Source organism: Paramormyrops kingsleyae, chromosome 24 (genome assembly GCF_048594095.1).
Source record: "Paramormyrops kingsleyae isolate MSU_618 chromosome 24, PKINGS_0.4, whole genome shotgun sequence".
NCBI lineage: Eukaryota > Metazoa > Chordata > Actinopteri > Osteoglossiformes > Mormyridae > Paramormyrops > Paramormyrops kingsleyae.
The window spans coordinates 12,032,829-12,058,498 of record NC_132820.1 but is presented as its reverse complement, the minus strand read 5'-3'; the positions used below and the strand labels follow the sequence as shown (position 1 = coordinate 12,058,498).

The 25,670-nt window shown below is 48.8% G+C and overlaps 3 protein-coding genes across 8 annotated transcripts; 1 reads left to right on the top strand and 2 right to left on the bottom strand.

The window, feature by feature from the left end:
- On the top strand, positions 1-13,837 carry hsd20b2 (hydroxysteroid (20-beta) dehydrogenase 2). Of its 2 annotated transcripts, none has more exons than XM_023844921.2 (12): positions 1-255; positions 3,340-3,386; positions 3,486-3,561; positions 3,649-3,759; positions 4,643-4,710; positions 7,158-7,202; positions 8,845-8,879; positions 9,191-9,272; positions 9,781-9,846; positions 10,157-10,306; positions 10,749-10,894; positions 13,702-13,837. In XM_023844921.2, exons 1-11 carry the CDS (start codon positions 84-86, stop codon positions 10,884-10,886), a joined length of 990 nt encoding a protein of 329 aa, XP_023700689.1. In that variant the 5' UTR covers positions 1-83; the 3' UTR covers positions 10,887-10,894; positions 13,702-13,837. The 2 variants fall into 2 exon arrangements, with proteins under 2 accessions (XP_023700689.1, XP_023700688.1); XM_023844920.2 differs by lacking the exon at positions 13,702-13,837 and adding an exon at positions 11,017-11,256.
- On the bottom strand, positions 11,872-23,139 carry slc12a9 (solute carrier family 12 member 9). Of its 5 annotated transcripts, XM_072706822.1 has the most exons (15): positions 21,831-21,999; positions 20,979-21,083; positions 20,266-20,531; positions 19,110-19,244; positions 18,539-18,676; positions 17,525-17,827; positions 17,091-17,198; positions 16,860-16,971; positions 16,356-16,513; positions 16,159-16,241; positions 15,959-16,083; positions 15,576-15,768; positions 14,354-14,528; positions 13,964-14,110; positions 11,872-13,449 (listed from the first exon to the last, which is right to left on the bottom strand). In XM_072706822.1, the coding sequence occupies exons 3-15, from the start codon at positions 20,483-20,485 to the stop codon at positions 12,587-12,589; spliced, it is 2,760 nt and encodes a 919-aa protein (XP_072562923.1). In that variant the 5' UTR covers positions 20,486-20,531; positions 20,979-21,083; positions 21,831-21,999; the 3' UTR covers positions 11,872-12,586. The 5 variants fall into 5 exon arrangements, with proteins under 5 accessions (XP_072562923.1, XP_023700685.2, XP_023700683.2 ...); XM_023844917.2 differs by lacking the exons at positions 20,979-21,083; positions 21,831-21,999 and adding an exon at positions 23,068-23,139; XM_023844915.2 differs by lacking the exons at positions 20,979-21,083; positions 21,831-21,999 and adding an exon at positions 22,314-22,693.
- A 177-nt stretch (positions 23,140-23,316) lies between these two features.
- On the bottom strand, positions 23,317-25,465 carry LOC111860784 (uncharacterized). Its single transcript, XM_023844788.2, has 2 exons — positions 24,565-25,465; positions 23,317-24,449 (listed from the first exon to the last, which is right to left on the bottom strand). The coding sequence occupies exons 1-2, from the start codon at positions 25,211-25,213 to the stop codon at positions 23,725-23,727; spliced, it is 1,374 nt and encodes a 457-aa protein (XP_023700556.1). The 5' UTR covers positions 25,214-25,465; the 3' UTR covers positions 23,317-23,724.
- Between the last annotated feature and the right edge of the window lie 205 nt (positions 25,466-25,670).

Sequence of the window (25,670 nt, the reverse complement as noted above, 5' to 3'; positions counted from 1 at the left end):
TGGTCCGTGTGTGAAAAGGTCTGTCATCAGGCAAATACCAGCAAACACCGGGCTGCTGGCCGTGGCTGGGAACGTTCAGCAGAATGGAGACATTGTTAGAATCGGCGCTTGTTCTGCGCGCCCTGGTTGTAATCGGGGGTTTCACTGTTCTATTTTATTGCTGTAAATTCACGTGGAAATGCTGGCGCGGCTTTCGGGTTTACGTGCTGTCAGAGTACTGGCGAGCGGATCTGAGAGCTTATGGACAGTGGGCCGGTAAGTTCAGGAACCGCTACCGGAACCGGGACCGACGCACCTGTAGCCATGAGTACTCGGGCACCCAACTGGGGATGTTTCATAAGCGCCTGACAGCGAACAGACGATAAAGAATATTAGTACCTGCGAGTAATAGGAAGTGGACGTTTGGTGAAGCAAGTTGCGCTTTGCAGTTGCCGAAGCTTGGTAGTCGGTAGTAGCGCATTAAATTCAAAACAGACCTTCGACACGTTACCTCAGGCAATCCGCACTTATTATTTGGTGTTTTATATTTTTGTATGCATCAAATTGCTGTTTCCAGACTTTGTTTTGCTGTTGCCACTTTGTATTTTCAGATTAAAGATCTAGTATCTTACAGTGAACTAGATGTGATCTGGTCCATGCTGTCCCGAGTACGTGGACCTTGATGTGGGATCTGCTGGGACTTTGGGGTCCGCTATTGGATGTTTTACTGCATTATCTAATTCTTAGTTTAGGCTTCATTAATACCCCTCACGTTCTTAAAAAGCGAATGACATGGTAGCTATTAAAAGGACAAATAGAAGGGTGACAATTTTGGTGTTCTTGAAACAGCATAAAATTTATTATGAAATGACGTATTAAAGGACGGATAAAGACGAGTGAAAAGAAAATAGTGGCAGCAGTTAATGGGCAGGTGACTGATCCGAAATATGATTTCGGGACAAATGTACAGACGGGAAAAATGCAAGCAGCGATTAGCATCTAAAGATGGTTTAAGTTAGCCAGAAGCCGGATTTGTTTACGCTCGTTTCCCCAGCTTTAACTGAATTGTTTAAATCAGAGACCATCAGTCCCAATGCCGCCCTGCAGGTGGCTGTTCTGGGGGGCCAGACTGGGGCCAGTTGTCCTGTTAGGGGGGGCAGATGCATTTGACCATAATGGCCTCGGGGTATTACTTACACTAGATTGCCAGGATTAAGAAGCAAAAGACAATTTTGAAAAGCGATGTTATTTACGCAGACCTTTGCAGTCACATTTCACAGCTTTTACAAATATGTAACTCACTGTGATTTCTTGTTCATGCTGTTCTGCTTCCTCAAGCTTGACAAATTTGTTTTATTTATTTATTTTTTGTCGTTAACCTCGCTTTTCACCAACTGAAGTGACTTTACCATCCGGCGCCCCCGCGTTAAGAATCTATCAAGAAAATGTGTCTATATTTCTGTTTCGCCTGTTGCCAGCGCACATTTTAGCCCACATATATATATAATTATTATTATATATTACAACAATAATACATATATTATAGACATAAGTAGAATACGAATTTATGAGGGCCACAGGGGGGCATGCATGTTGTCACGGGGGCACTGCCCCCCCAGAACCAGCCCTGTTTCCTGCCTTCCGTTTTGTTGTCTGATAACAAATAACATCATGGTGATGAACAGCTAGATCAAGAACGAGAGAGTATGTGACACCAAAAAAAGTTTATCATGGGCATACCTAGATATCCTGGCGCCCCTGACAAAATGTCACCTGCCCCCCGTACAATTTTGCATCTCATTTTGCATACTCAAGGATCCCTGTAAGGGCTGGACCCCTAAATCTGCATGGGGTATCCACGCCTTTTCGACGCCCCCTGCTGGGAATGCTGAGCAACAGGCTGCAGACGGAAAATGCATTGTTACTGTTAGTTTCCAACCGCCTGTGCTAAATTCGCCATTGAAACTAGACGTCAGTTCTTTTTTTGTATGAAGCAGCGCGTGAGTTGGTACATGCGCATTATAATTCCCCTTTAACACTTAAAAATCATACAAACATCATGCTTCTGGATTACTCCTGGGAAAAGAATGATTGCTATGTGGGACACTCCGGCTCCCAGCTAATGACTTTGCAGAATAGTGCTGTTATCAGCGGCTTACTTGGCTTTCTTCCTCTGTTCTTTAGTAACGTATAAAGCTCCCGAGGGCAAAATGTAATGCGATGGCTCATTGTGTGGACCTTAGGGGGGTTAGACCGTCTCTTGTTTGTTCCAGCGGTTCCTGGGAGGAGATTATGCCCGTCCTGTGCTTTTGTTCGTATTGTTGTGCAGCAGTCCAGTTGTCGTTCCTCAGGGCAATGCAAAAGTCACGACTGTGTGATTCATTTTAGAGAAAACAATTTAACCAAAACCAGTATAACAATCCAAGAAAAATACATGCATATTATCTCTGGATAAATGGGAATATCAATAAACAGATATGTTTTTAAATTCTGCCTGTGTTTTATCCCTGAACTTAGATGTGATCAAGGCATGCCTAAGTGTTCTGGTGCTGTAGGCAGGATTCTGGTGAGCTCCTCCTCATAGCAGCAGAAAACAAATTTTTGCCGATTCATTTTCATGAAAAAACATTACAGCGGCGCATGGTACATGGCTGCTAATCCAATGTCTGATTGACAAGAAAAATACAGAAATATACTGTAAATAACTAATATCATGGAATGCAGTCGGAGGTATTTCTTCTGATATTAAAATACCTTCTGATTTTTTTTTTTTATATATATATACATATTCGTTCTTTTGTGCCTCCAAATGCAATGGTGCCCCTGCTCAGTAGCCGCGTTGCCTATAGGGCGAGCCGGCCCTTCTGTTCTCAGAAAAGTTATTGGAACTTTGCTGGACGGCTAGATGAACACCGCTTCCGTTCCCAGACCTCTCCTAAGGGGCACCTCAGCCATTCCATGTGTTTATTAAATTTTAACTAATTGACTTTTTAATTAGTTAAGTTAATTATTGATTAGCTATATGAGGTGTGAGTGGGCGAGTCGTACATGGTTGTATTGCACGGTTGCTGGAAATAATGTGGTGATTTTAGCAGAGGTCTTGAAACCGCTAAGCTGTAACTTTGACAGGTGTAATACCATAGTGATAGTTCTACACTCGCAAAGATGATTTAAACATTTTCTTTGGCTGCCTACGATTTTAGCACAATACTTACATATGACATTGTAGGTTTTTACTGTGTTAACATGGTCATTATGACATTACGTGTGTTGGAACTTTAGGTTTTAGCTGATTACCCAATATTTTTGGGTGCAGTAACTTAGCCTACCAGTGCTCTGACCTTCTTTGTTTTTTTGTAGTTGTTACTGGGGCAACCTCTGGAATTGGAAAAGCTTATGCTATGGAGGTAACCTTACCGGACGGCTGAATGTTGGCACCATGTTCTGCTTTCCACTCAGGGTTATTTATTGTTGTCCGTCTATGATGTCTCTGTGTCACCTTTCAGTTGGCCAGCAGAGGACTGGATGTGGTTCTGGTCAGCAGGTCAGAAGGGAAGCTGCAGGCTGTTGCCAAGGAGATAGGTGTGTGGGGTGGGGGCATCTGTGTGTCAAAAGAGGACTGCTGTTTCTGTACTTGGTGTATATATAACCCAGTAATGTCTGTTTCAGAGAGTATGTATGGAAGACAGACTCGGATCATCCAGACAGATTTCACAGAGGGGCCGCAGATCTATCCTCGCATCGCAGAGAAGCTGCAGGGCTTGGAGATCGGCATTCTGGGTACTGCAGGCACACATGGAAACCGTGGGCACCCTGGGACAGCAGCAACAGATGAGATTGTAACAATATAGACCGTGGGCACCCCTGCATCCCTCAGCTGCTTTTCCATGACAGGGTTGTGGGGGGTGCTGTAGCCTATCCCGGGCAGCAGGGGGCGGTAGGCAGGACACCTTGGACAGAAGGCCAGTCTTCTGCATATATCGTCAAACATAATGGCACATTACAGGCAATTTATAGATGCCAGATGCTTGCTTTGGACAGGGGGAGTAAAGCCACGCAATATAGGGAGAACATGCAGGCAGAGCAGACTTGGGATTCGAACCCACAGCAGACTTGGGATTCGAACCCACAGCCATCGAAATGCTAGTGCAGCCCACTGAGCCACTTTTACCATACATCGTTCCATCCACTAAACCAGGGGTGTCAAACTGCAGTCCTGGGGGGCCGGAGCCCTGCGTAGCTTAGTTCTTTCCCTGTTCCACCACAAATTATTCAGCTCAAGAGCTGTGTGGTAATTAGCACAAGGAGTTAAATCAGGTGTGTTAAATGAGGGGAAACCCAAAAATGTGCAGGACTTCGGCCCCCCCCAGGACTGGAGTTTGACACCCGTGCACAAAACCAAGACCTAATCACGGTCCTCAGCGTCTGATTCCTCTTGATTTTCCCGCCTTCCTTCACCCGTGAGTCAGGTGTGAAGCCTCTGACCAATCAGAATCAGTAATTATTAAACTAAGTACCTGGGAGAACTGAAAACACGGCCTGGATTTGGTAATCGAGGGCCAGATTTGAAGAGACCTGCACTAAACAGAAGCTCATCCATGATACTGCTGACTCACTGATGCTGTGAAATGTGCATTGTTTGTTTCCCTGTCATCCTGTCCAGTAAACAACGTGGGTATGAACTATGCGGGAATGTTGGTCAGCTTTTTGGACGTTCCGGACCCTGAGCAGGTAAGAACCTCTGTCCAAACGCTTTTTTTGTGTGTTTTTACATAATGTTTATTGACTTTAAAAATATTCAACAAGAACAAAAACAAGGAAAGGAAAAAAAACAAACAGCAAAACAATGTAGCAACAACTCTGCTCACTGACACAGGGACATGGGAATTAATATTGGTACAGAAATAAAAACAAGCAATAAATGACAAGTAATCAATTACACGGCTCATCCACTCTTGTCCTATATAAACCCCCTTGTAAGTGTGCTTGCAATATTCATCCCAATGTATAGCAATAAAGGTTTCCATATTCTATGAAAGGTGTCGTCTTTGTTATGTAACATACACATGTCAAATAGTCCTGAGATGCGTATTTTAATATGACATTATGTCCCTCTCTTCTAGAGGGGGCTTTATCTGTTGTCCGATTCAGGAGAATGTGTTTTCTGGCACAGAAAGTTAACATTTTGTACAACTGCTCCTTGTATTTCTATCAGTAATAAAGCAGTTTGAGATTCCAAGCAACATACTCTGTGGCTTTTGCACTACAAGTTTGTAGATAAGATCTTATTTATCTCTTGTCCCACCATATGCCAGAACTTCTGCATTTTCCTGCAAGACTTCAAGCAGTGAGTGAGACTGCTGATCTCTGTTTTGCATTTCTGTTACAGACACTTAAGGTACTTTCATGCTCCCAATCATCATCTGAGATCTTTAAATTATGTTCCCTTCCCCATACCGCCTTAAAACGTGAAGTTCCCGCAGAACTGTACTTAAGGAGTCCATATAAAAAAATACCTATGGAACGTCCCAATTGTGATTTTTTTTTTTTAATTGCCGCTCTATTCATGAAGTCCTTTGATTAGAGAGAACGGTGGTATCGCTTTTAACTTATTTCTAAATAACAAAAAAAAAACTCCTGTTTTTGAATATTGTATCTCTCTGTTAACTGATTAAATGACATCAAAGTAGATCCATCCATCAAATCACATAAGCTGTAAAGCCCTTTACTGGCCCAAGCCCGAAAACCAGGGTCTCTTAAGAAGTCTGGGTTGTCACATACTGGTGTGAAGATGCAGGTAAATTGACTCTTTACCTTCTAATCTTCTAACAATGTGTCAGGCTCTAACAGTGCAAACTGTAATAGGGTTAGAACACACATTTGTTAGAGATTTGGTCTTTCTTATAAATAGTAAGTTTACAAGAGGTAATTTAGACATGGAATTTTCTATATCTATCCAGAGGGAGGTAGTCTTTGTGTACCCAGTCAGTAATGAAGCAGAGGTGAGCTGGTATTTTCGAATGTCAGGGAGGTCAGGTCCACCCCATGAGCACGAGAGGCATTATGCTGCTAGTCTAAGACGTGGTTTCTTCTTAGCCCATATAAAGGAACTAAACCAGCTAATCAGACTTTGAATGGTTTTATGTGAGAGAATAACTGGGATCATCTGAATTGGGTAAAGCAATCTAGAGAGATTATTCATTTTGAGAAGAGCCACATGACCCAGCCAGGAAATAGGAATTGCATTCCACCTCTGAAAACTTAGTCTAATGCATTCAAGCAGAGGAACACAGTTCATTTTATACATTTTGTCAAGTTCAGGGATGATATATGATATATGATGCTTTTAGCTGCCCAAGGGCATCGCCTCAGGCTTACTAAAATTAATTTTATAACCTGAAAAGACACTGAACTTACTGATGGTGTCAGTGAGGTTAGAGATGGATATCTCAGGCTTAGTTATGAAGATCAGAATGTCGTCAGCATAGAAGGTCATCTTGTGATGTCTATGAACTGTAACTAAGGCATGTATGTTATGGTTCATCTTGAGAGCCTCGGCCAATGGTTCAATAGCCAGGAGGGGGGGGGGGAAGGGGACAGTCCTGCCTTGTGCCTCTCTGGGTGCAGAAATTGGGAGATCTCAGCCCATTGCTGAGTACCACAGAGAGAGGATTATTATAGAGTAATTTAGTCCATCTGATGAAATGTTCCCCAAACCCAAATCTTGCCAAAGTGTACAGACACAGGGTCAAATTCCATCTCGGTATCCAAAGAGACAATCAGACCATCTGTTGACTGCTGATGAAAAATCTGATTTCTGTTCAGTGATCTGCACAGATTATTGCACGGGTGACCCCAGTTTGGTTTTCATTGATAAGCATGGGGAGTGAGCTCTCCAGCTGTGTAGCCAGTACTTTGGAAAAGGATTTTCAAGTAAAGAGATTGCTTATCTTTTTTTAAAATCAATTAGATATTAGCCTCTCTCAAATACATTAGCAGGATATATCTTTCAAATGAGTCCTTTAGCATGTTTAGCGGGGGGGGGGGGGGGGGGGGGGTCGACTATGAGGTCCCGAAACACTTAATAGAACTCACTGCTTGGCCCGTCTGGCCCAGTCGCTTTTAAATAGGAATGTTCCTACCACTGATTTACCTAAACGTCTCATCTCTTTCGGCAGAGAATAACTCAGGTCATCAACTGTAACATCCTGTCCGTCACCCAGGTAAGCGTGCCCGGGCTCCTCGTCAGCATGGCGGTCTCTGCCCGCGGTCGCATTGCCGCAGAGAGCTTCATGAACACTGCAGCTAGGGAACAGGCTCCCTCAAAGAGCTAAATCTGAGAGTTTAAGCGTCAGGTTAAGTAATAACTTTATCTCGTCTAACCAGAAAGCTGGCGTGTCTTAACTGAATTGAGGCGTGTCTGAGGGTGTCCCTTCCATCTGAATCTGACAGGGGCGGCTATCTGTGATCTCCATGGTGATCAAAAACAGACATACAGCGCATTTCCACATCTCGCACGCACTGCTTCTCTTCCCACTGGCTCCTTCTCTACTTGCTCTGGCTACAGCTAGGTTCCCTTTCACTGCGAGGACAGTGTTGCTGAATAGATGGACTCCTTTTCCCAAGCTGTATAAAATAGCAGACATCCTACCAGGAGGGGGAGCTGCTAGCTAGACTTGGACGGTATTACAGTAATACCGTATAACACGGAGGTTTGGGTATACCGCGAAATATTTGTTCAAAAATACCCCAGCCCCTCCCCATGCATATTTCATCAGAAAACACCAGAATAGCGTTGCTTTTTAAAATACCCTTAAAATTATGTTGCGTCCCATTTACCTCAGAGGTTAGAATTCGGAGCTGGAATAGACGTCACGCCCCCGCTCCAGTACAAGTGGGAAAGCCATTTGGTAACAGCAGGTACAGCCGGTTAACCAATTCATTGTTAGCTGTACCGGTCAATAACAATGCATTACGTGGTGTTTTGTACATACAAACACGCTAACAAGTCCACAGATAGAGGTTGGGCAGTACTGTATGTACAACTAATATAATGACACACACATGAGACATAAGTGCTAAAAAAACACTATATAATTACAGCTTTCACTTCTGTTGATTAATGGGAGCAGCCATCAGGGTTGTAGAGGTTCCTCCGGGGTTTCAAGTAGGATTCCCGACCCTAGTGCTGGCTGGGGGGGGGTAGTAAAATTTGCCAGGGGTGGTTGTGGCTTGGTGGGTGTCAGGGAGTTACTGTAAATTTGTGAAGAAGTACACACTCTGATTCAGATAGACCGAGAACAGGAACTCACGCACGTGTCAGCCTTATTCCTTATCGGTGTACTAGATGATCTACGTTTGAGGGTCTAGCAGACAGCCGCTTCAGTCGCTGGGTTAGTGGTTCTGCTACAGAGCCCTGATGGGACCTACCCTGGGTGGCGATGACCTTCTGCATGACCTGAGTCTGTGGGGCATGTATGACTCTTACTTCATGTGTAAACAAACAAACTAGCAAATAAATGAGTAGCAGGAAGCATGTGACGGATCGGAGGTGGGGTGTTGGCGCTTGGAGAGGATGTGGACTGTGAATCCGATAATGGGGAAGATGGTGGTGATCAGGGTTGGCCATTCCGGAATGCATTCATCAATTCCAATCTAAATCTGGAAATGGAACTGGAGTTGGGATTGGTGGGGGGGGGGAACTATGGGGAACAGAATTGGAATCGAATTCAAATTTCAAGGAGATTTAAACTCCAACTCCAGTTCCATTTCCTGATCTGGATTTGAATTAGTGAATGTATTCCCGAATGGCCCCAACCCTGGCGGGGATCATGTGACTGATACCATGTCCCCGTTCCTCCCCAGATGAGCCGACTTGTTCTTCCACACATGGCGGAAAGGTAACTTCACCTCCCACCATGATCACCCTGCCAGGGGTGGGGTGGGGGGTTGATTTTTTTTGCTCATGGGAGTTTTACTTACACAACAATGTTCTGAGGGCAAAATGAAAAATTATTGGTTCAGAGAGATAACCAATCAGATAGTAGAGGAGGTGGGTCCAAGCAATCAGACCTCCTCTAGTTGCTTGGGCCCAGCTCCTCTACAATCTGATTGGTTATCTCTCTGGACCATCATTTTTTGTTTTTCATTTTTGTGTAAGCAAAACTCCCATGAGGGGTTTCTGTGTCTGCGGACATTGTGTCTCCCACAGGTGTAAAGGGCTGATCATTAACGTGTCCTCAGAGGCTGCCTCTGCGCCTCAGCCCCTGCTCACCCTCTACTCGGCCACCAAGGTGAGCTCCTCTTTCCTGCTCACCGCCTTTAACAGCCTCTGGGTCTTCGGTCCTGCCGGTCGGCCCTGCTGTGCCCCTGAGGTTCTGTTCATCTTTCTGGGTTGTGGTCTATCTCATGGGCTCTCCTTGTTCTCCGGGTTCCTTTTTTGCATGTGAGTGTTTGGGATGGGGGGGGGGGCAGAGTTCGACACTTGGAAGCCATGAGAGATTGTGTCCATCGGGGTGAGGGATTGTGCAGCGATTTTTCTCCCTACTTGGGAGAGTATGTGTGACTCTCCATCTGCCCATTATGCTCTGGCTCTGTCCTCTGAAATCCATGCAGCTAGTCTTGGTCCTCGTGTGTGTGTGTGTGTGTGTGTGTGTGTGTGTGTGCAGCACCTCTTGTACACAGAATTGCAACTGGATGTCAGCAGTTAGCATTTAGCTTTGTGGCTAACACTCTTGCATCACATCCCGAGTCCCGGCTTTTGACTGCTCTACTGATACAGTGGTTCCTCTCCTTCGCTAGATCTTCGTGACCTACTTCTCCAGATGCCTCAACTCGGAGTACAGATCCCAGGGGATCACAGTGCAGGTACCCGGGCAGGGTGTCGAAGCTGCCGCTGCAGCGTGCGATACGAAATCCACCATGATGGATGACTGATGTCATTACTATTGAATGAACTTAACAGACAACGAGCAGCGACAACAAAAGTTCTACTGAAGCTCTGGCTTCTTACTGAAACGTTAATCCATTACAAACAGGACATACTGACCCAAAGGTCAAGTAGCGACCTTGTAGAAATTCAGAACGGAACTCCAGACCAGCACGTGCTGAGCACAATCGGCGAGACCAGTGTTCCGTATCAGTGTTAAGGCGTTTGTGTTTTGTGACTCCCACCCAGTGTGTGACTCCCTTCATCGTATCCACCAACATGACCTACAACATCGAGGTGGGGGCCTTTGTGAAGAGCGCATCAGCCTACGCCCACGAGGCCCTCAACACCGTGGGCTACTCCAGCTTCACCAGCGGCTGCGTGCTACACGCCCTGCAGGTCAGGGAATTGGAGACATGCACCTCACTGGCTCCTTGCCAATCGCTGGACACCATTTACTGGGGGGGGGGGGGTGTTAGTTCAACTCACTTTCAGCACCTTGGGACATTGGGATCATTTGGGAGTTCGCTGAATTCCAGGGGACCGACTCAGAAATCGTGTTTCTCACATGTTCAGCGTGGACTCCATAGTGCCACCTAGTGTAGGACAGAAAGTATCACTACCTACTGTGTTATGTGTTGTAGCACTGTTTCTCAGCCCTGTTCTCGGGGAATCCCACAGAGCCCACATTTTTGCTCCCTCCTAGCTCCCTACTGAAGCAAAAATGTGCAGTATCAGCGGGCCTGAGTACTGCGTTGAGAATCACCGCATTACAGGGTTACATTTAGGGTCATGTGACCAGTTCTCTCTCTCTCTCTCTCTCTCTCCCCCCACCCTACAGCACTTTGCATTCTCCATCCTCTTCCCCGAATGGATTCGTCTGTCCTCGTTCTCCGTGAGGCAGATGGAGCGATTCGCCCGGAGCCACCAGCAGCAGATCGAGGCCATGATACAGGAGTCGCAGAAGAAGCAGAGTTAAAGGCGGCAGTGAGTGTCTGTCACGTGCACTGGAGGTGGATGCTGGGGAGGGGGGGTGGGCGGCGAGGGGAGGGGGTTAGAGTGAGCCACCGGAGCTGATAGCACGTCGCTAATTAGGCTGCGCTCACCAGGCTTCGTGGCGTTCGACGAGCCGGCAGAAAGACGTCGAAGTGGCTTTGAGGGTGGAGCTCTAGCATGTGACCCTGTCTGCGATGACACCACCCTTGACCCCATAATATGCATAAGCACTTCAAATAAGGTTGTCACGGAAACGTCACATAACCTGAAACGAATGCTGAGCAACTCACTGTTAGTCCACCACAGTGCTGTAGTGTATTTTTATACTCAATAAATGGAAGTATTTTTGCGCATGGCTTCTGCTAGTGCTTTGCCCCCCCCCCCCCCCCCCCCCCCCCCGTCAACCATTGTCTCCATGGCAACAGTGCTATTCTTGCCCTTGGCCAAAGCGCTTTGACCTCCATAATCTCTGCAGTAACGGCAGTTTCCTTAAAAATGTTGTGGAGCGGGGGGGTTGAGGCGTTTCTTTTACAGCTGAGCTCGGCAGCATTGCTGGGGGGCAGCTGGACTTAAAGCTAACTGCACTGACTCTACTGCTTTGGTTATAAATAATATAAGTTCACTTTATAAATCCTGCTGAAATAGGTAGGGGCCCCGTGCTGCGGGATCGGGGCCCCGTGCTGCGGGATCGGGGCCCACAAGGGACTGCAAAGTGCATAGGTGGTTAGTTAATATACTTTATTAAAAGGAGAAGTAAAGTTTGTCGTCATCGCCCTTCAGACACAAACAAAGTTAGTTACACGATAATGGCTTTTTACAGAAATAAGGACTCTTGTAATCGCCGTTTTCCTTTTCCTTAAACGGCTGCAATTCCCAAGAGATGCTGCGGCTTAACGATAACGAGGTCCTGCTGAACCAGCGCTTTGAAAAAGCAACAAAGCATTTCCAGGCAACGTGACCCCCCCCCCCCCCCCCCCCCAATGTGAGCACATTTACATACGCAGAAATGCAGCAGGACGAAAACCTCGCGCTGATTATGCTAACGTGCGTCTGCGACCAGCCACACGCGCTGCCTGAGCTCACAGCTGGCTCTGCTGATTTAAATAAGGTTCACAAGAACATACTAGCTTAAAGAAAGCTCCTTACCCCGGGTGAGTGTCCTTCGATCTGGGAAGATTAACGTGGAGACGAGCCCCGAGGAAGGACGTGGTGCTGAACACAAACGTCGGTATGACACGGACAATATTGCTGCGGTGTGCTGCAAACTGACAGCACATGCTAACTCATCCCTGAAGATGCTCGGTCATGTGACCTAAGCAAATAAGAGCTGAGTGATGCCAGCCGATTATTCAGCAGGTACGACACGTCTATACAGTACGGTAACCGCGCGGTCACTGGCTACACCATTTTATGCAAATATCTACAGTAGTAATGTGCCCATGGTGTTTGATAGTTCTGAGAACAGATGCACTTTGGCACAGGCCTGGCACTGGCTGGGATTGCCCCCCTCCCCCCCCCACAGATACCTGGAATTTCTGGTCTTTAGTTTCAGTAGTTTGCCCCCTGCTGTGCATTCAGCAAACTTTCGCTCCCCTCCCATCTGAAGGGTGGATGTGGAAGGATGATCCAGTAAAACATTCTAAAGTAACTAAATTTCTGTACAGGCCCTCTGACGGCACCCACTTAGAGCTCGGTGCATGTCACTGGCGTGACGCCATGGATCAGGAGGGTGGGGCCGAGCCCATCCGTCAGAGCGTCCAGCTCTGCCAAGTACTGCTGTGATTGGCTGGGGTCTGCTGGGGGGCGGGGCAGGAACAGAAAGCGGACCGCGGCCTGGGCACTGTGCTTCATCAGCAGGCCATTCAGACCAGACAGGAAGTCTCTGGATTTTGTAAAGCTAGGGGAGGTCCCAGCCCCAGCCCCGCCCCCTGTCCCAGCCCCGCCCCCTGTCCCACCCTGCAGTCTCAGCACCGCGTCCCAGGGCACGATCTCGATGGACGCCCGGATGCGCAGCTTCCCCAGCAGCTCTCGCAGCGTCTCCTCCTTGGTCACCCAGCCCTGGTTGCCCGCCTTGGCCTCCTCCACGCACAGGAAGATGCGCAGCTGGGCACGGCGCCACCCGGTGGCCATGTTGAGCACACACGCCATCTGCAGCAGGAAGAGAACGCCGACATCCACGCAGCCGCTACTCTCGGGCCGCAGCAAGTCCAGCGGCCATACGTCCACAGTCCTGTCAGCCCCGCCCTTCCGCGGCTGAAGCCACGCCCCCTCCAACTGGAAGAAGTAACGGCCCAGGCACACGTTCTTGCCCATCTTGATGGCATCTGAGATGATGCCCACGTACTCCTCCGGGGAGAGCCAGCGGGGAGAGCCAGCTCCACGCACAGGGGGGAAGTGGGTCCGGAACGAAGACAGGTCCACGCCGAAGTTGTCCTCCCCCCGGCGGGCCCAGGACCCCTCAGAGAAGGCGGGGTCCTGCAGGAAGTAGTCATCAGGTGCACAGTCATCATAGAAGCCCAAGATCAGCGTGTTGGGTTTCATGCCACCTTGGAAAGAGATGGGGGCGAGGTGGGGTGGGGGCAGAAGAGGGGACAGGAAGTTAGCGAAGAGCAGCCAGCCCAATGGTCAGGTCACATGACCGCAGAATTTACATTTACGTTGATCAGCTGCCAAAGCTCCAGGGCTTTAAATTGCTGGGTCACTGACCTGGAAATACTAAGCAAAGGTTCACACTCAACTCTCAACTGATTTTCTCGGTAGGTTTTTCCGTGCTGTTACGAGCAACCTCTGTTTTGCAGGCAGAGAAGCCATCTAGTGGACAACTTGGGTATTGCAAGCTCTGGCCACTCCACCTCTGAGGGAGCATGAGGCGAGTCAGGCAGAACTGAGCCGCTCCATTAGAGGAGGAGCAGAAGCCAGGCTTGCAATTTGGCTGCCATTATCAGCCATATCATAACGTAAATATAAAATAAAAATGTGAAGTGATTATTAACCCCCGACTGCCCTTTTTCTTGGCCCTGAGCTGACCAGTAGAGGTACAAACGAGGCCTTGTGGCTCACCGAGGCCAGTGATGCGCAGCAGGTGCTGTGTCCCCTGTCGGACGGAGGGGGACAGTGTGAGGTCCACAAAGGCCTTCACCTCCAGCTTGTCCACCAGGCTCAGCCAGTAGTTATAATGGAGCTGGATGGGATCCGAGGGCAGGACATCTGGCGGGATGACAGGAGGGTGACACACCTGCCTGGGAAATCAAAGCCAAAGGCAGCTCCTCTGGCTCCCCCCATAGCGCCAACACACATGGCCCTGAAGGGTGACTGTGTGGGTCAAAGCACAGAGACCCCAGTGGCCCCCCTCCCACTTCCCCCCAGCTACCTGTGGCCCCCTCTCCCAGTTCCCCCCAGCTGCGCGCGGCCCCCTCTCCCAGTTCCCCCAGCTACCCATGGCCCCCTCACCCAGGTCCCCCAGCTGCACGTGTCCCAGCACAAACAGGCCACCCTTCTTTAGCTGGTTCACGAAGGTGACGAGGTGTCCAGAGGAACGTGGGTTGGCCACCATCAGCAGCACCTGTGGCCTCCAGAACTTCACGTGCTCCTTCCGCACATCCAGCATCAGCAGAAACTTGCGCACCTGGTCAGGGGTGGAAAGGTAGGTGGAGGTGAGGCAGACACAGAGGGCAGGTTAAATGGGGGGGGGGGGCTGCAGTGAGTGGTATGGACCCCTGGGGTAGGAAAAAAGCTGTTTATCCAGGTGTTTCTGGGTGTGTAAATAATGCTGCAAATGCAGTGAGCAGAATGGGGTGTAAACCTGCTCCCGTGTGCAGAGCAGAACACGCACGTAACTGAGCATGTGCGAGTCTCCCATGACATCATCAACCGATTAGGTCAGGATCAGTGGGAACTAAGCCCCCTGGTAGGGCTGGGCGACATCATATCGATATTATATCACGCATGTGTGACATCATATCGATATTATATCTCGCATGTGTGACATCATATCGATATTATATCACGCATGTGTGACATCATATCGATATTATATCTCGCATGTGTGACATCATATCGATATTATATCTCGCATGTGTGACATCATATCGATATTATATCACGCATGTCTGACATCATATCGATATTATATCGCGCATGTGCAATAATCACCAGGGCTTGAGATGACAGGTGAAACATTTGCCTGAAGGTTAGCTTTTCGGTGCTATGTGGATGTTTATTTACGCCCAAAAATTGGTAAGTAGATTAGTAGTACAGTTAAAATATTAATGAGATGCGTTTTGTGACACTCAGAAGTTAGTAATCTGTATAAATTTGCCGTACCGATATGTTTATTAAATTCGGTTAGCGGAGCACACCACATAATGCGGTTTTGGTATACTATGGTTTGGTATAATTTGGCGCGATATGAAGAAAGGAACAGCTCATCTTTTAAAAGAGGAGATATTGTGGATAAACAAGGTAAAAAAAACGACGTCGGCGGTGTGGTGGTACTTCTTGCACGTTTATTAAACATAATATGACGAATTACTAACTTAATGCCCCATTAATATATTAGCTGTACTAGTAATCTGCTTGGTGATTATTAGCGTGGTGATTATCGCGCATGTGCGATATGATCTCGCCCAGCCCTACCCCCTGGCTAGAGGTTTGCCCGGGTTCGAGGCTTCACCTGGTGGAAGATGAGCGCCTGGCTGATGTAGCCCCAACTGCTGGTGGGGGCTCTGTAGTGCAGGAACAGCAGCAGGAGCAGCAGCAGCACTATGCTGGCTGAGGAGTAGACGGCGTTGATGACGAACATCATGACCACGCAGCTGACGATGCCCAGGAAGCAGGTGTGCCAGGAGAAGTACTGGAAGGTGGGTCTGGGGGGGCGGAGTCAAGCCAGGTTTGGGTGGAGTTGGGGTGGGGCAAACTAGTGGTTATAGTTACATCAGGGTTATTCAGCAAAGAGCCCCCCCACAAACTACCTGTCACCCCACAGTTAGAATGACCCCGCGCACCAAGCCCACAACATTTAATAATTGACCATGGAGGATGAGGCCGGGACGGTACCGGAAGTTGGGGGCTGATGCCCACTCAAGGCTGAGGCAAGCCAGGTCGACGGCGGCGTAGGCTAGCAGGTAGAACACGGTGACGAGGCCGGCGATGGTGTTCAGCTGCCCAGCGAATACCACGCACTGCGGCACAGGGAGACGTGGCCGTTTCAGACACCCCCACACAGAGAGCACCTCCCCCCCCTTTAAAAACCTCACCTGCACCAGAGCCCAGGTACACAGAACCGACACCCACGGGTTCCCCGAGCTGGAGGTGATGGCAGCTGGGGCCAGAAGCCGACCTGCGACAGGTAGAATGCGGGTGCACCAGTCAGTCATGGGTTCAAATCCCAGGACTCAGAAACAGACGTTTTGCAGTGAGTTGCGTGAGAGATGTCCCTCGGCGCCTGCCATACCAAAGAGCTGGTCCTTCGCCAGAGCGTGCAGGATGCGGGAGGCACCAATCAGGCAGCACATGGCAGCGGAGAGCGAGGCGCAGTATACGCCGATGATGACGAAGGGTGGCCAGATGTTGATGCGCTGGAAGAAACCGTAATCCTGGACCAGCAAGACCCTGGAGCCACGTGTGGAGGGAGAGACCATGGTGGGATATATATATAGAGAGAGATGGGAGTTTTACTTGCGCAAAAATGTTCTGAGGGCAAAATGAAAAATGATTGGTCCAGAGAGATAACCAATCAGATTGTAGAGGAGGTGGGTCCAAACAACTAGAGGAGGCAGGACCAAGTCATTTGATTGGTTGGTCCTGCCTCCTCTACTTGCTTGGACCCACCTTCACTGCAATCTGATTGGTTATCTCTCTGGAATCATTTTCCTTTCTGCCCTTAAAACATTTTTATGTAAGCAAAATGCCCGCGCATGAGAGAGCGAGATCTGGGTCCAGGCTTTCCTCCACATGCCTGTCACAGGTGGAGCTGACCAAGAGGAAGAGGAGCACGTAGACGAAGAAGGTGTAGAGGACAGCGGTGATGGTGCCCTTGGGGATGGAGGCGCTGGGGTTCTTTAACTCTCCTGCAGTGGAGGCAGTAGAGGAGACAGTTGGGGAAGCAGGGTAGCTGTGAGGCTTGTACCTTAGCGTCACAGAATGGTGCAGAGCAGTGACAGTGAGGTCACCCCCACACCAGTGGTACCTGACATGTTCGCCCCGGCCATGACGCCGGTGCAGCTGGTGAACATGACGGCAAACACGGTGGCGAAGGACATGATGGTGTCTGTGCTGTAGTCCAAGGTGTATCCCGCTACGGGGGGGGGGGGGGCGGGGGCGTGATGAAAGGGAATAAATAAGAAGGTAGAGAAAGGGGTCACTGATCATGATCATCAGAGCAGGCAGTGTTTATTTTCATTGCTTGACAACAAAAAGGCATCACTTCCTGTTTATGGAGGCGGGTACTAAGAGGAACCATCTGTTCAGCTGCGATTCTCATTGGCTGTGACGCTGCTGATGCTCCATTGCGCGATTGCTGATAAATTAATTTGACTTCCCCCCCCCCCCAAAACTGACTTTGGTGCTGCTCTCTCTGATTGGCTAAAGCAGACAGATGCATCCCCCCCCGCAGTGACTTACGGCCCAAGTTGTTCCGCAGTGTGGTGCTGTTGAAGCCAGTGAAGCTGGCGTTGTAGACGCGGGTGTGGTTGCCGCCGCCCTGGTGGCTGAAGGTGAAATTGCGCGGCCCCAGAACCAGCGGGCTGATGAAGATGGAGAGCAGCGAAATGGTCACCACCAGGAAGATGAGGAAGGCGGCCCGGGAGTAGATGTGGGCTCCCACCAGGCAGATCACCAGGCAGACCAGTAACACCGCAGACGAGTATAGCACCGTGTACCAGTATCCCTGGGGGAGCACGTGTAGGCCCTCGGAGACCTGGGAGGCTGCAGGGAGGAAGGGTGGGGGCAGAAATGGTGGTGATTACTGACACAGGCCAAACTGGAGGAACTGAGTGCCTATCACTGAGCGGGACGTGCACAGATGTATACTCAGTGCACAGATGTATACGCAGTGCACAGAGGTATACGCAGTGCACAGATGTATACGCAGTGCACAGAGGTATACGCAGTGCACAGATGTATACGCAGTGCACAGAGGTATACGCAGTGCACAGATGTATACGCAGTGCACAGATGTATACTCAGTGCACAGAGGTATACGCAGTGCACAGAGGTATACGCAGTGCACAGATGTATACGCAGTGCACAGAGGTATACGCAGTGCACAGATGTATACGCAGTGCACAGATGTATACTCAGTGCACAGAGGTATACGCAGTGCAGATGTATACGCAGTGCACAGAGGTATACGCAGTGCACAGAGGTATACGCAGTGCACAGATGTATACGCAGTGCACAGAGGTATACGCAGTGCACAGATGTATACGCAGTGCACAGAGGTATACGCAGTGCACAGATGTATACGCAGTGCACAGAGGTATACGCAGTGCACAGAGGTATACGCAGTGCACAGATGTATACTCAGTGCACAGAGGTATACGCAGCCCAAGGCTGGTGTATGAATTATTCTGATGGTGCGAAAGGTGCTTCACTGGCACAGGAGCAGCTAGTAGAGGTAGCTTGTCTGGCACCAACCTGGATCCCTGCCGAAGATGTTCAGGATGGCCTCCACCAACCCCAGCACGTAGACGCCACACGCACACACCTTGGACAGGTAGGACATCAGGCCGATGCTGCCGCCAAACTCGGGCCCCAGCGAGCGGCTGATCATAACTGGGACACAGCTGATGTCAAGGAGACACGCGTCCTTCTCAAGGTCATGCTGACTGCCTTCACTGGCCCATATTTTTGCTAAGATGTGGATCAGTGCATTTGGGCCACATACTTTTTTATTGGACTGTATATCTGCCTCAACTTCATTTCAGAAAGATAACCGTAGTCGAACAATGTTAAGTCTCACTTGGGTACTTGGGTACAATTTTAGGTCATAATCCAGCTTTAGCAGACTGAACCGTGATCCCAAGATACCAATTCTAATTTTATCGGCTAAAACGATACATTGCTTATTTGTCGAACTTATCTTTCCCACTAACAGTAAGTCATATTGGTGCAGAAGAATAAATATTTGAGTGCAAGTACTTTAGAATGGACTTAAAAATGCCTCTTTTGATTCTGTCAGGTGGCATGACACTATTTGCAAGGATACAATAAGCCCCGCCCCCCTGTACAGCACCATTGGTGGAGATGGCACAGACTGACAGGACGGTCAGCGAGACAATGACGTAGGCCACGCAGAGCATGAGGAGGGCCTGCAGAAGGCCGGCGTGGCCCAGGACGAAACCTGGGATAGGAAGCCATCGTTATATAAATGAGAACCCACCATACTGCGAGCGCTAGCAAGTCACACCAGTTACACTAAATACCCACAATGCCCCCAAAAAGCCAGTCAGAAGCTAAACCACAAGTATAATTATGACGGCCTGGGAGATGATTTCCTGCAGACGTCTTCGTCTCCATCAGCTGCGGCTATTTTTCAACGATTATTCACGCCGCATGTAAGCTATATTAACATGTCTTGTTACATTTTACTATACAGCTCTCTAAAAAAATTGACACCACAGCAAAATTTTCAGTTTCATTCATTTCTCAGTTTATGGGTATGTGCAAATTCCAGCCTGGCTCTTCCCTGCTTCCCATTAATGAAGGGCTTCTTCCTTTATGGGACTTCAGTCCTGCTTCTTGGAGCCTGTTATGAATTGTCCTAACAGTGCACTTCACACCACTTAATGTTTCCCATTCTTTTTGAAGGTAACTTGAGGCCATCCTCCGATTTGTGAGGCACTGCAGGATAAGTTGACGGTCATCTCTGATCTCCCGCTTCACCTGATTCTTCTGTACTGCTGTATTAGAAACTTTGACCCTGGAAGCTCAGTGTAGCCTTCTGCCAGCAGAACCAGGATTAAACCAGGATTTAGTAATTCAGATTTTTTTTTTTTTTAAATAAAGAGTGGTCTCAATTTTTTTCAGAGCTGTATATTTATTATTAATTCAAATAAAAAGCTGTTCATTTTTATATACTCAAACATAAATCTGTATGAAACATTAGAAATGGCTGGCACAGGCCATTCCGACCGCTTCACATATATGGATATTTCAGGAGAATTTTATCTGGCAACTATTTTGATATATTTAAAGAATCTCTGTCCTCTTTCCACTGCCCCCTCATTAAGACCTGTGTTTTGGGGCACGTGTTATCATGCAGACATCACGGATAAGCTGGAAAGTCCTGTAAAGCTGCGTGACCTCGAGGCAGAGGTTCCGGTGGCAGCTGACCGAATAGCGCCCCCTGCTGGAGCGCTCACCTGTCCTGAGGAAGAGCACGATGCTGAACATGGACAGTACGGTGGGCACGAACACCCCAAAGAAGGTGTTGAGGCTGCGGTGTGTGGTGGGCGCCGGCTCCGGGTTCAACAGGCCCATCTCCTCACGCCCAGATACAGACGCTCGCGGGGCCGGGGTCACTGGGATCACCGGCCTGCTCCACGCCCCATTGGGCAGCAGGGGTGAGTGCTCTTGAGACATGGCAGTAAGACAGCAGAACCAGCCTTCAGCCACAACAGACACTCACCTGTGAAGAGGAAGAGGAGTGTGACCCATGTGCTACGCATGGGACATACCAACATAAGTATACTAGCACTAGCATCTATACTAGGCACTACACTCTTAGAAAAAAGGGTACAAAATCTGTACCTTTGCATGTCACCGGGCTGTACTCCTGTTATTGTACCTTTTAAGGTACAGAAATGGACTCTGAGGAACATCCCAAAGGTACAAACAGCATTAATATACCATCAATGGTACAGTAATGTTCATTTTAGACTATTTCTATACCTTAAAAGGTACAATTACCTACAGTTAAAGGTACAATTGGCAGACCCTTAAAGGTACAGCCCCAGTGACAAGCAAAGGTACAAATTTTTACCATTTTTTCTGAGAGTGTAATTCTGCTGCTGGAGGGCCCTTAGCCCCTTAGAATATGAGATAATATTCTGCATATTCCTGCCCTGTCATCCACCTTAAGTCGTGAGGAATCGGGTTGTTCTGGAGAACAAAGTGTAGTGTGGTTCTCTAGGGCGGCAGACATTTCCTGTTTTTATCCAGGGGGGAGCCTTAATGGTACCTGGGGGGGGGGGGGACAGGCTGACATCAACATAGACGTTCAGGCGTTGCCAGTTTCACTGCCCAGTCCATGTATCCCGATGTGGGGCGAGGCCCTGAGGTCTGCCTGAGTCCTACGTTATAGCCCAGGATAGCCTATGCATTAATCTGGCCCGACCCCTGTCAAACCTAGAGCTGGGCAGAGGGCCAGGCCACATTCTTACATCCCACCAGTACGCAGCCACTCAGCCATTCGCGGTCTACGAAACAGAAGTTCGGAGATGCGATATTGCACAGTATCTCCTGGCAGGTTCTCACGATTCTTACATCCTAGATCCGCCTTTCGCCGGAGCTGTACCCTAAAACGGCCTTTGGAAGGACGCAGACCTGTATCACCGATCTATAACATGACCAAAAATAACCCCGTTGTTCTGTCCATTCCATCGAAAAAGCGTGCTTGAAATTCGGCAGACCTCAAGCACATATTTTAGTACATATTTTAAGCCGTTGGCGCGCATTCTTTGTTAAAACGGGAACTTGTGACAGCGCTATGCTGCTCTGCTTTCTTTCACAACGTTAAGTCCACATACAGGATATAAGTACACTTAAATTAAACGATCAGTCAGGCTTCTTAAAATAAATCTAATCCAGACGAGAGCAATACCGGTGAATAATAAGGCAAGCATTTATCTGTTTATTATAAAACAGCTCTAGCAGAATTCAATTAGACTTTTCGGCTCTTTTTCAAATTTTGGGCATCATTACTCACCAGGGGATATGCGGATTGTGTTAAAAATAAAAGAACTGCGCAATTATATCTACAGGGCAATACCGCAGGAGCCCGAAAACCAGCCTGAGACCTTTTTCGTCCCATTAAGATTTAATTTTGTCGCCTTGCAGTATATTTCACATCAGATGGAAACCGCTACAAATGTAGATATTTACGCCGGAAATAGAGGAGTTGCCGGGTTCAATCAGGGTTCAAACGGGTTCGAGAAAGCCGCCCGCGGTCCGATCGAAGCGGTACGGCGGATGGTTTCGCTGTGCTCGGATGCATCTAAAATAACATGGGAGATTTAATATAAAAAAGGAAGTTAGCGGGTCTGTCCTGGACCACAGCTGCTGTGGCGTCCCTGTGTCGCCGGTAAAAGGAACTGAAACAAAGTGTAAAATTCCCAAAATGTGGATCGCCTCTAATCAGTACCAGCCTGTGAGCTTATCAGCCCCCAGCAGACAAGCTAACGGCACTTACCTGTCCTGCTTCTGAAAGATAGCCCACTGACAGGCGCCCAAATGCGCGCACTTCCCGTCGACACCAAGGGCGCGCCTCTGTCTTTTTTAAACTATTTTACATATATATGAATATATTTCAGCGGCGAGTATAGGTAGTAAAGAGCCCGATTGCCGTATTAAAGCCGTTTCAAGCGGATGGTGCGGCACGTTGCGTATATCTTCACCGCCGCTATCTGCATAAACAGACGGACCATTTCCTTCCAAGTCTGACAGTAAACTTCCTAAGGACGATGGAGCATCACGACAGCGCCGGCTGTCATGTTTTAAGCCACTGGGGACGTATTGACCAATTAATATATCTGTGCATTTTTAGCAGAAGCTGGAGCTAACTTAAGTAAGAACAATAGCAGGAAGCTCCTAGGACGTGAACCAGCAACCTATTAGTAACAAGTTACCACGTGCCGAAGCTAGCGTTTTATTATACATTTCTGCACGGATCTTATTTTGTTAATCACACAAAGCAGGTTTTGGTGCCTTATTTTAACCTGCAGGGAGCAGAAAATCCTCTTACAAGGAATCGATTGATTTCCTTACTGTTTATTTTCATATTTCCTTTACAGGGGAGGAGGGAAATGTTTCGGTTGAAAGCAACATTTCCTGATGCCGCTTAATACCGGCTCTCATTATGATTACATTTTGTACTCTGGATTACAAGGATGGTAAGTGTTCTAGATCTACTCTCATAACAGGACCCATCCAGTTTATATACGCACCTGAATAGAAAAAGATATGTCTCACTGAAATAGAGTATAACTTCCGCATTTGCCCGTCTTCCGTTATCTTCCTCATCTCTGTAACAGGACGCTGTAAACCAGACATGGGCGATGTGTCCTATCGCGTTTTTTCTATTTTGCTTGTGTTATGAACACAAGTGAGCCGATTTTCTACATTTATGTTTGAAGGCTGCCTCAGAACCTCACGACTACATATAAATACAAATAAAGATCCAACCAGCACTACCGTAAGATAAGATGAACTTTATTGATCCCAGAGGGAAATTCATCCACATTTTAGACATGAAGAGTTGTCCTCTGGTGCAAGAGAAAAGAGTACAGAATAGCCTACCTGTATCATCATCACACACAGCAGGTACAGCGAAAGATGTAATAAACATACAGCACATGACCAAAAAAAATTTCCTTTGTCCTGTATACTTTTACTGTATCTCTTTCAATGTTTAATAAAACAGACCTTGGGAGAGGGGACAAAACACAGAATAAAAAGTTAAGCACCATACTAATTCTAAATTCAGCTGTTCATGGGCAGAAAAAAGCAACGTAAAATTGCACGCTGCAGCAGGAGAGTTCAGCATGTTAGCCTGCATGCAATTTCTGCATTTTCCCTCTGCTCTCCTGCACTGGATCACAATCTCAGTTGGAATCCAGGGACTGCGAGCCGACGTGGGACCAGCCGAAGGGGGTCCCAGGCCCAAGCAGGGCGGGGCCGGGGTGGGGGGGAGCCGGCGGCGCCCCCGCATGGGTCAGCCGGTGCTTCTTGAGCTGGCCAAGCTCACGGAAGCAGCAGCCGCACTGCGCGCAGCGGTAGGGACGCTCGCCCGTGTGGATGCGCTGGTGCTTGTGCAGGCTGTCCAGGTGGCGGAAGCGCTTCTCGCAGTAGCGGCAGGGGTAGGGCCGCTCGCCCGTGTGGATGCGCTGGTGCGTCTTCAGGCAGTAGAAGCGGCGGAAGCCGCGGCCGCACACGTTGCAGCGGTGCACCTTGTCAGCGCTGTCGCCCGGCGGCAGCGGAGCTACGGCCAGTTCTGGGCCGTCCAAGGATATGGGAGGGAAGCCTATACCCACGATACCACCACTGACCACAGGGGGCGACTGTGTCAGCTGTGGTGGTACCACAGGCTCAGAGATGAGGGGCTCTGTGATAGGGCCCTCTGCGTCGTCCTCGATTTTCACAGTCCCCTCCTTCAGCTCCTCGCCATCCTCCAGCACTCTGATAAGTCCCAGCTCGTTCACATCCCCAGCCGCAGCCCCCACCTCAAATTCGAATTTGGCCATTTCGGGCTCCTCCTGTTGCAAAGAAGCTGCTTCCAGGCCTTGGTGAACTTTCCCGGGGTCATCTTCCGTCAGGCGGCCAGAGTATTCTGAAACAACAGACATCCACATACACGTTAATAACATATCTATTAAGCACGACTCATAGCGGGCGTAATTAACTGTATGAGTTTAATTCCGGCACCGAAATAGAAGAATTCTCACCTTTATCTGCGACCCCCTCATCTGTAATATAGATGTGACTGTCGGCACTGTCGGCCGTCACCAGCATGTGCTCCGTCTGCAGCTCGGGGGCGTGCACGGCTCGCCGATGCTGCGAGTGCGGAAGGCTAGCGGAGGACACGCACCGGACTCTTCTGCGGTTTACGCCACCCCTGGCGAGGTCAGACTGCACCGTGGGCACGCAGAGCCCCACGCTGGGGAAGGACTTGGAAGAAAACTGCGGCCGGCCCGACGAGGCTCTGAACGACCTTAGCGGACCGCGGGAGGCGCCGCGGCCCAGGGGGCTGGTCAAGGCGTCGGTATGGGGCAGGAGGAACTGCGTGTCGTCGGGACGCTGGTTCACCACATCGGTGACGGGCTGGTTCTGGTTAAGCAGCAAGCACTGCTTGATGTTCTTCTCGGCCGCCGACATGTAGTAGCGCACGGCCTTCAGCTCGCTCTCAGAGATTTCCAAGCGCTCCCGCAGACTCTGGTTCTCCCGGTGCGACTCGGCGGCCGCCGAATGCGCTGCGGACAACTTGGCTCCCACCACCCGGGCCGCTTCCCGCAGCACGGCCTCCACGGCGCAGCGCACCGCCTGCTCGATGGTGGCGGCCAGCTCGTACTTTAAGAAAGACACGCTGGAGTCCATCTTCGTGCCCGGCTTCCGCCGATATCAGTGCAGGGTGGCCAAAAGCAACGAAGATGGCAAAGCAGTATCTGTATAATGCCTATATAAAATCACAGAGGTTTGGTTTTATCAGTGCTCCCGAAATGCGAATCGGTCAGATACAATCAAATAAAGGTTATTACAGTATACAAGCGCCTTCTGCTTTCTGTGCAGCGGAAAACCGTAAAGTCGACTGCGGACGCAGGGTGATGACGTAGCAGTGTTTGTGGGGGGGGGGGGGAGGTCATGTGAGTTTGGTCTCGAGTTCATCATTCATGGAAGGATTTTTTAATTTTACAAACAAAGGCGTATTATACAAACCACAAAGTAGTATTATATATCAAATTATTATACTTCATTTTATAAGACACGCAACAACACCGTCTGAGAAGATAAATGTGTATAATATTAACCAGTAACGCCAACATAAAGTATTCTG

Excerpts from the sequence above, each read along its gene's own strand:
- hsd20b2 (XM_023844921.2), top strand. The coding sequence starts at position 84 with ATGGAGACATTGTTAGAATCGGCGCTTGTTCTGCGCGCCCTGGTTGTA. Across the intron at positions 256-3,339 it reads AGCTTATGGACAGTGGGCCG|TTGTTACTGGGGCAACCTCT; the intron begins GTAAGTTCAGGA and ends GTTTTTTTGTAG. Across the intron at positions 8,880-9,190 it reads CTTCCACACATGGCGGAAAG|GTGTAAAGGGCTGATCATTA; the intron begins GTAACTTCACCT and ends TGTCTCCCACAG.
- LOC111860784 (XM_023844788.2), bottom strand. The coding sequence starts at position 25,213 with ATGGACTCCAGCGTGTCTTTCTTAAAGTACGAGCTGGCCGCCACCATC. Across the intron at positions 24,450-24,564 it reads TGAGGGGGTCGCAGATAAAG|AATACTCTGGCCGCCTGACG; the intron begins GTGAGAATTCTT and ends CTGTTGTTTCAG.
- slc12a9 (XM_023844917.2), bottom strand. The coding sequence starts at position 20,485 with ATGTCTCAAGAGCACTCACCCCTGCTGCCCAATGGGGCGTGGAGCAGG. Across the intron at positions 17,199-17,524 it reads ACTGCGGAACAACTTGGGCC|CGGGATACACCTTGGACTAC; the intron begins GTAAGTCACTGC and ends CCCCCCCCGTAG. Across the intron at positions 14,111-14,353 it reads CGTGCAGCTGGGGGACCTGG|ATGTCCTGCCCTCGGATCCC; the intron begins GTGAGGGGGCCA and ends TCATCCCGCCAG.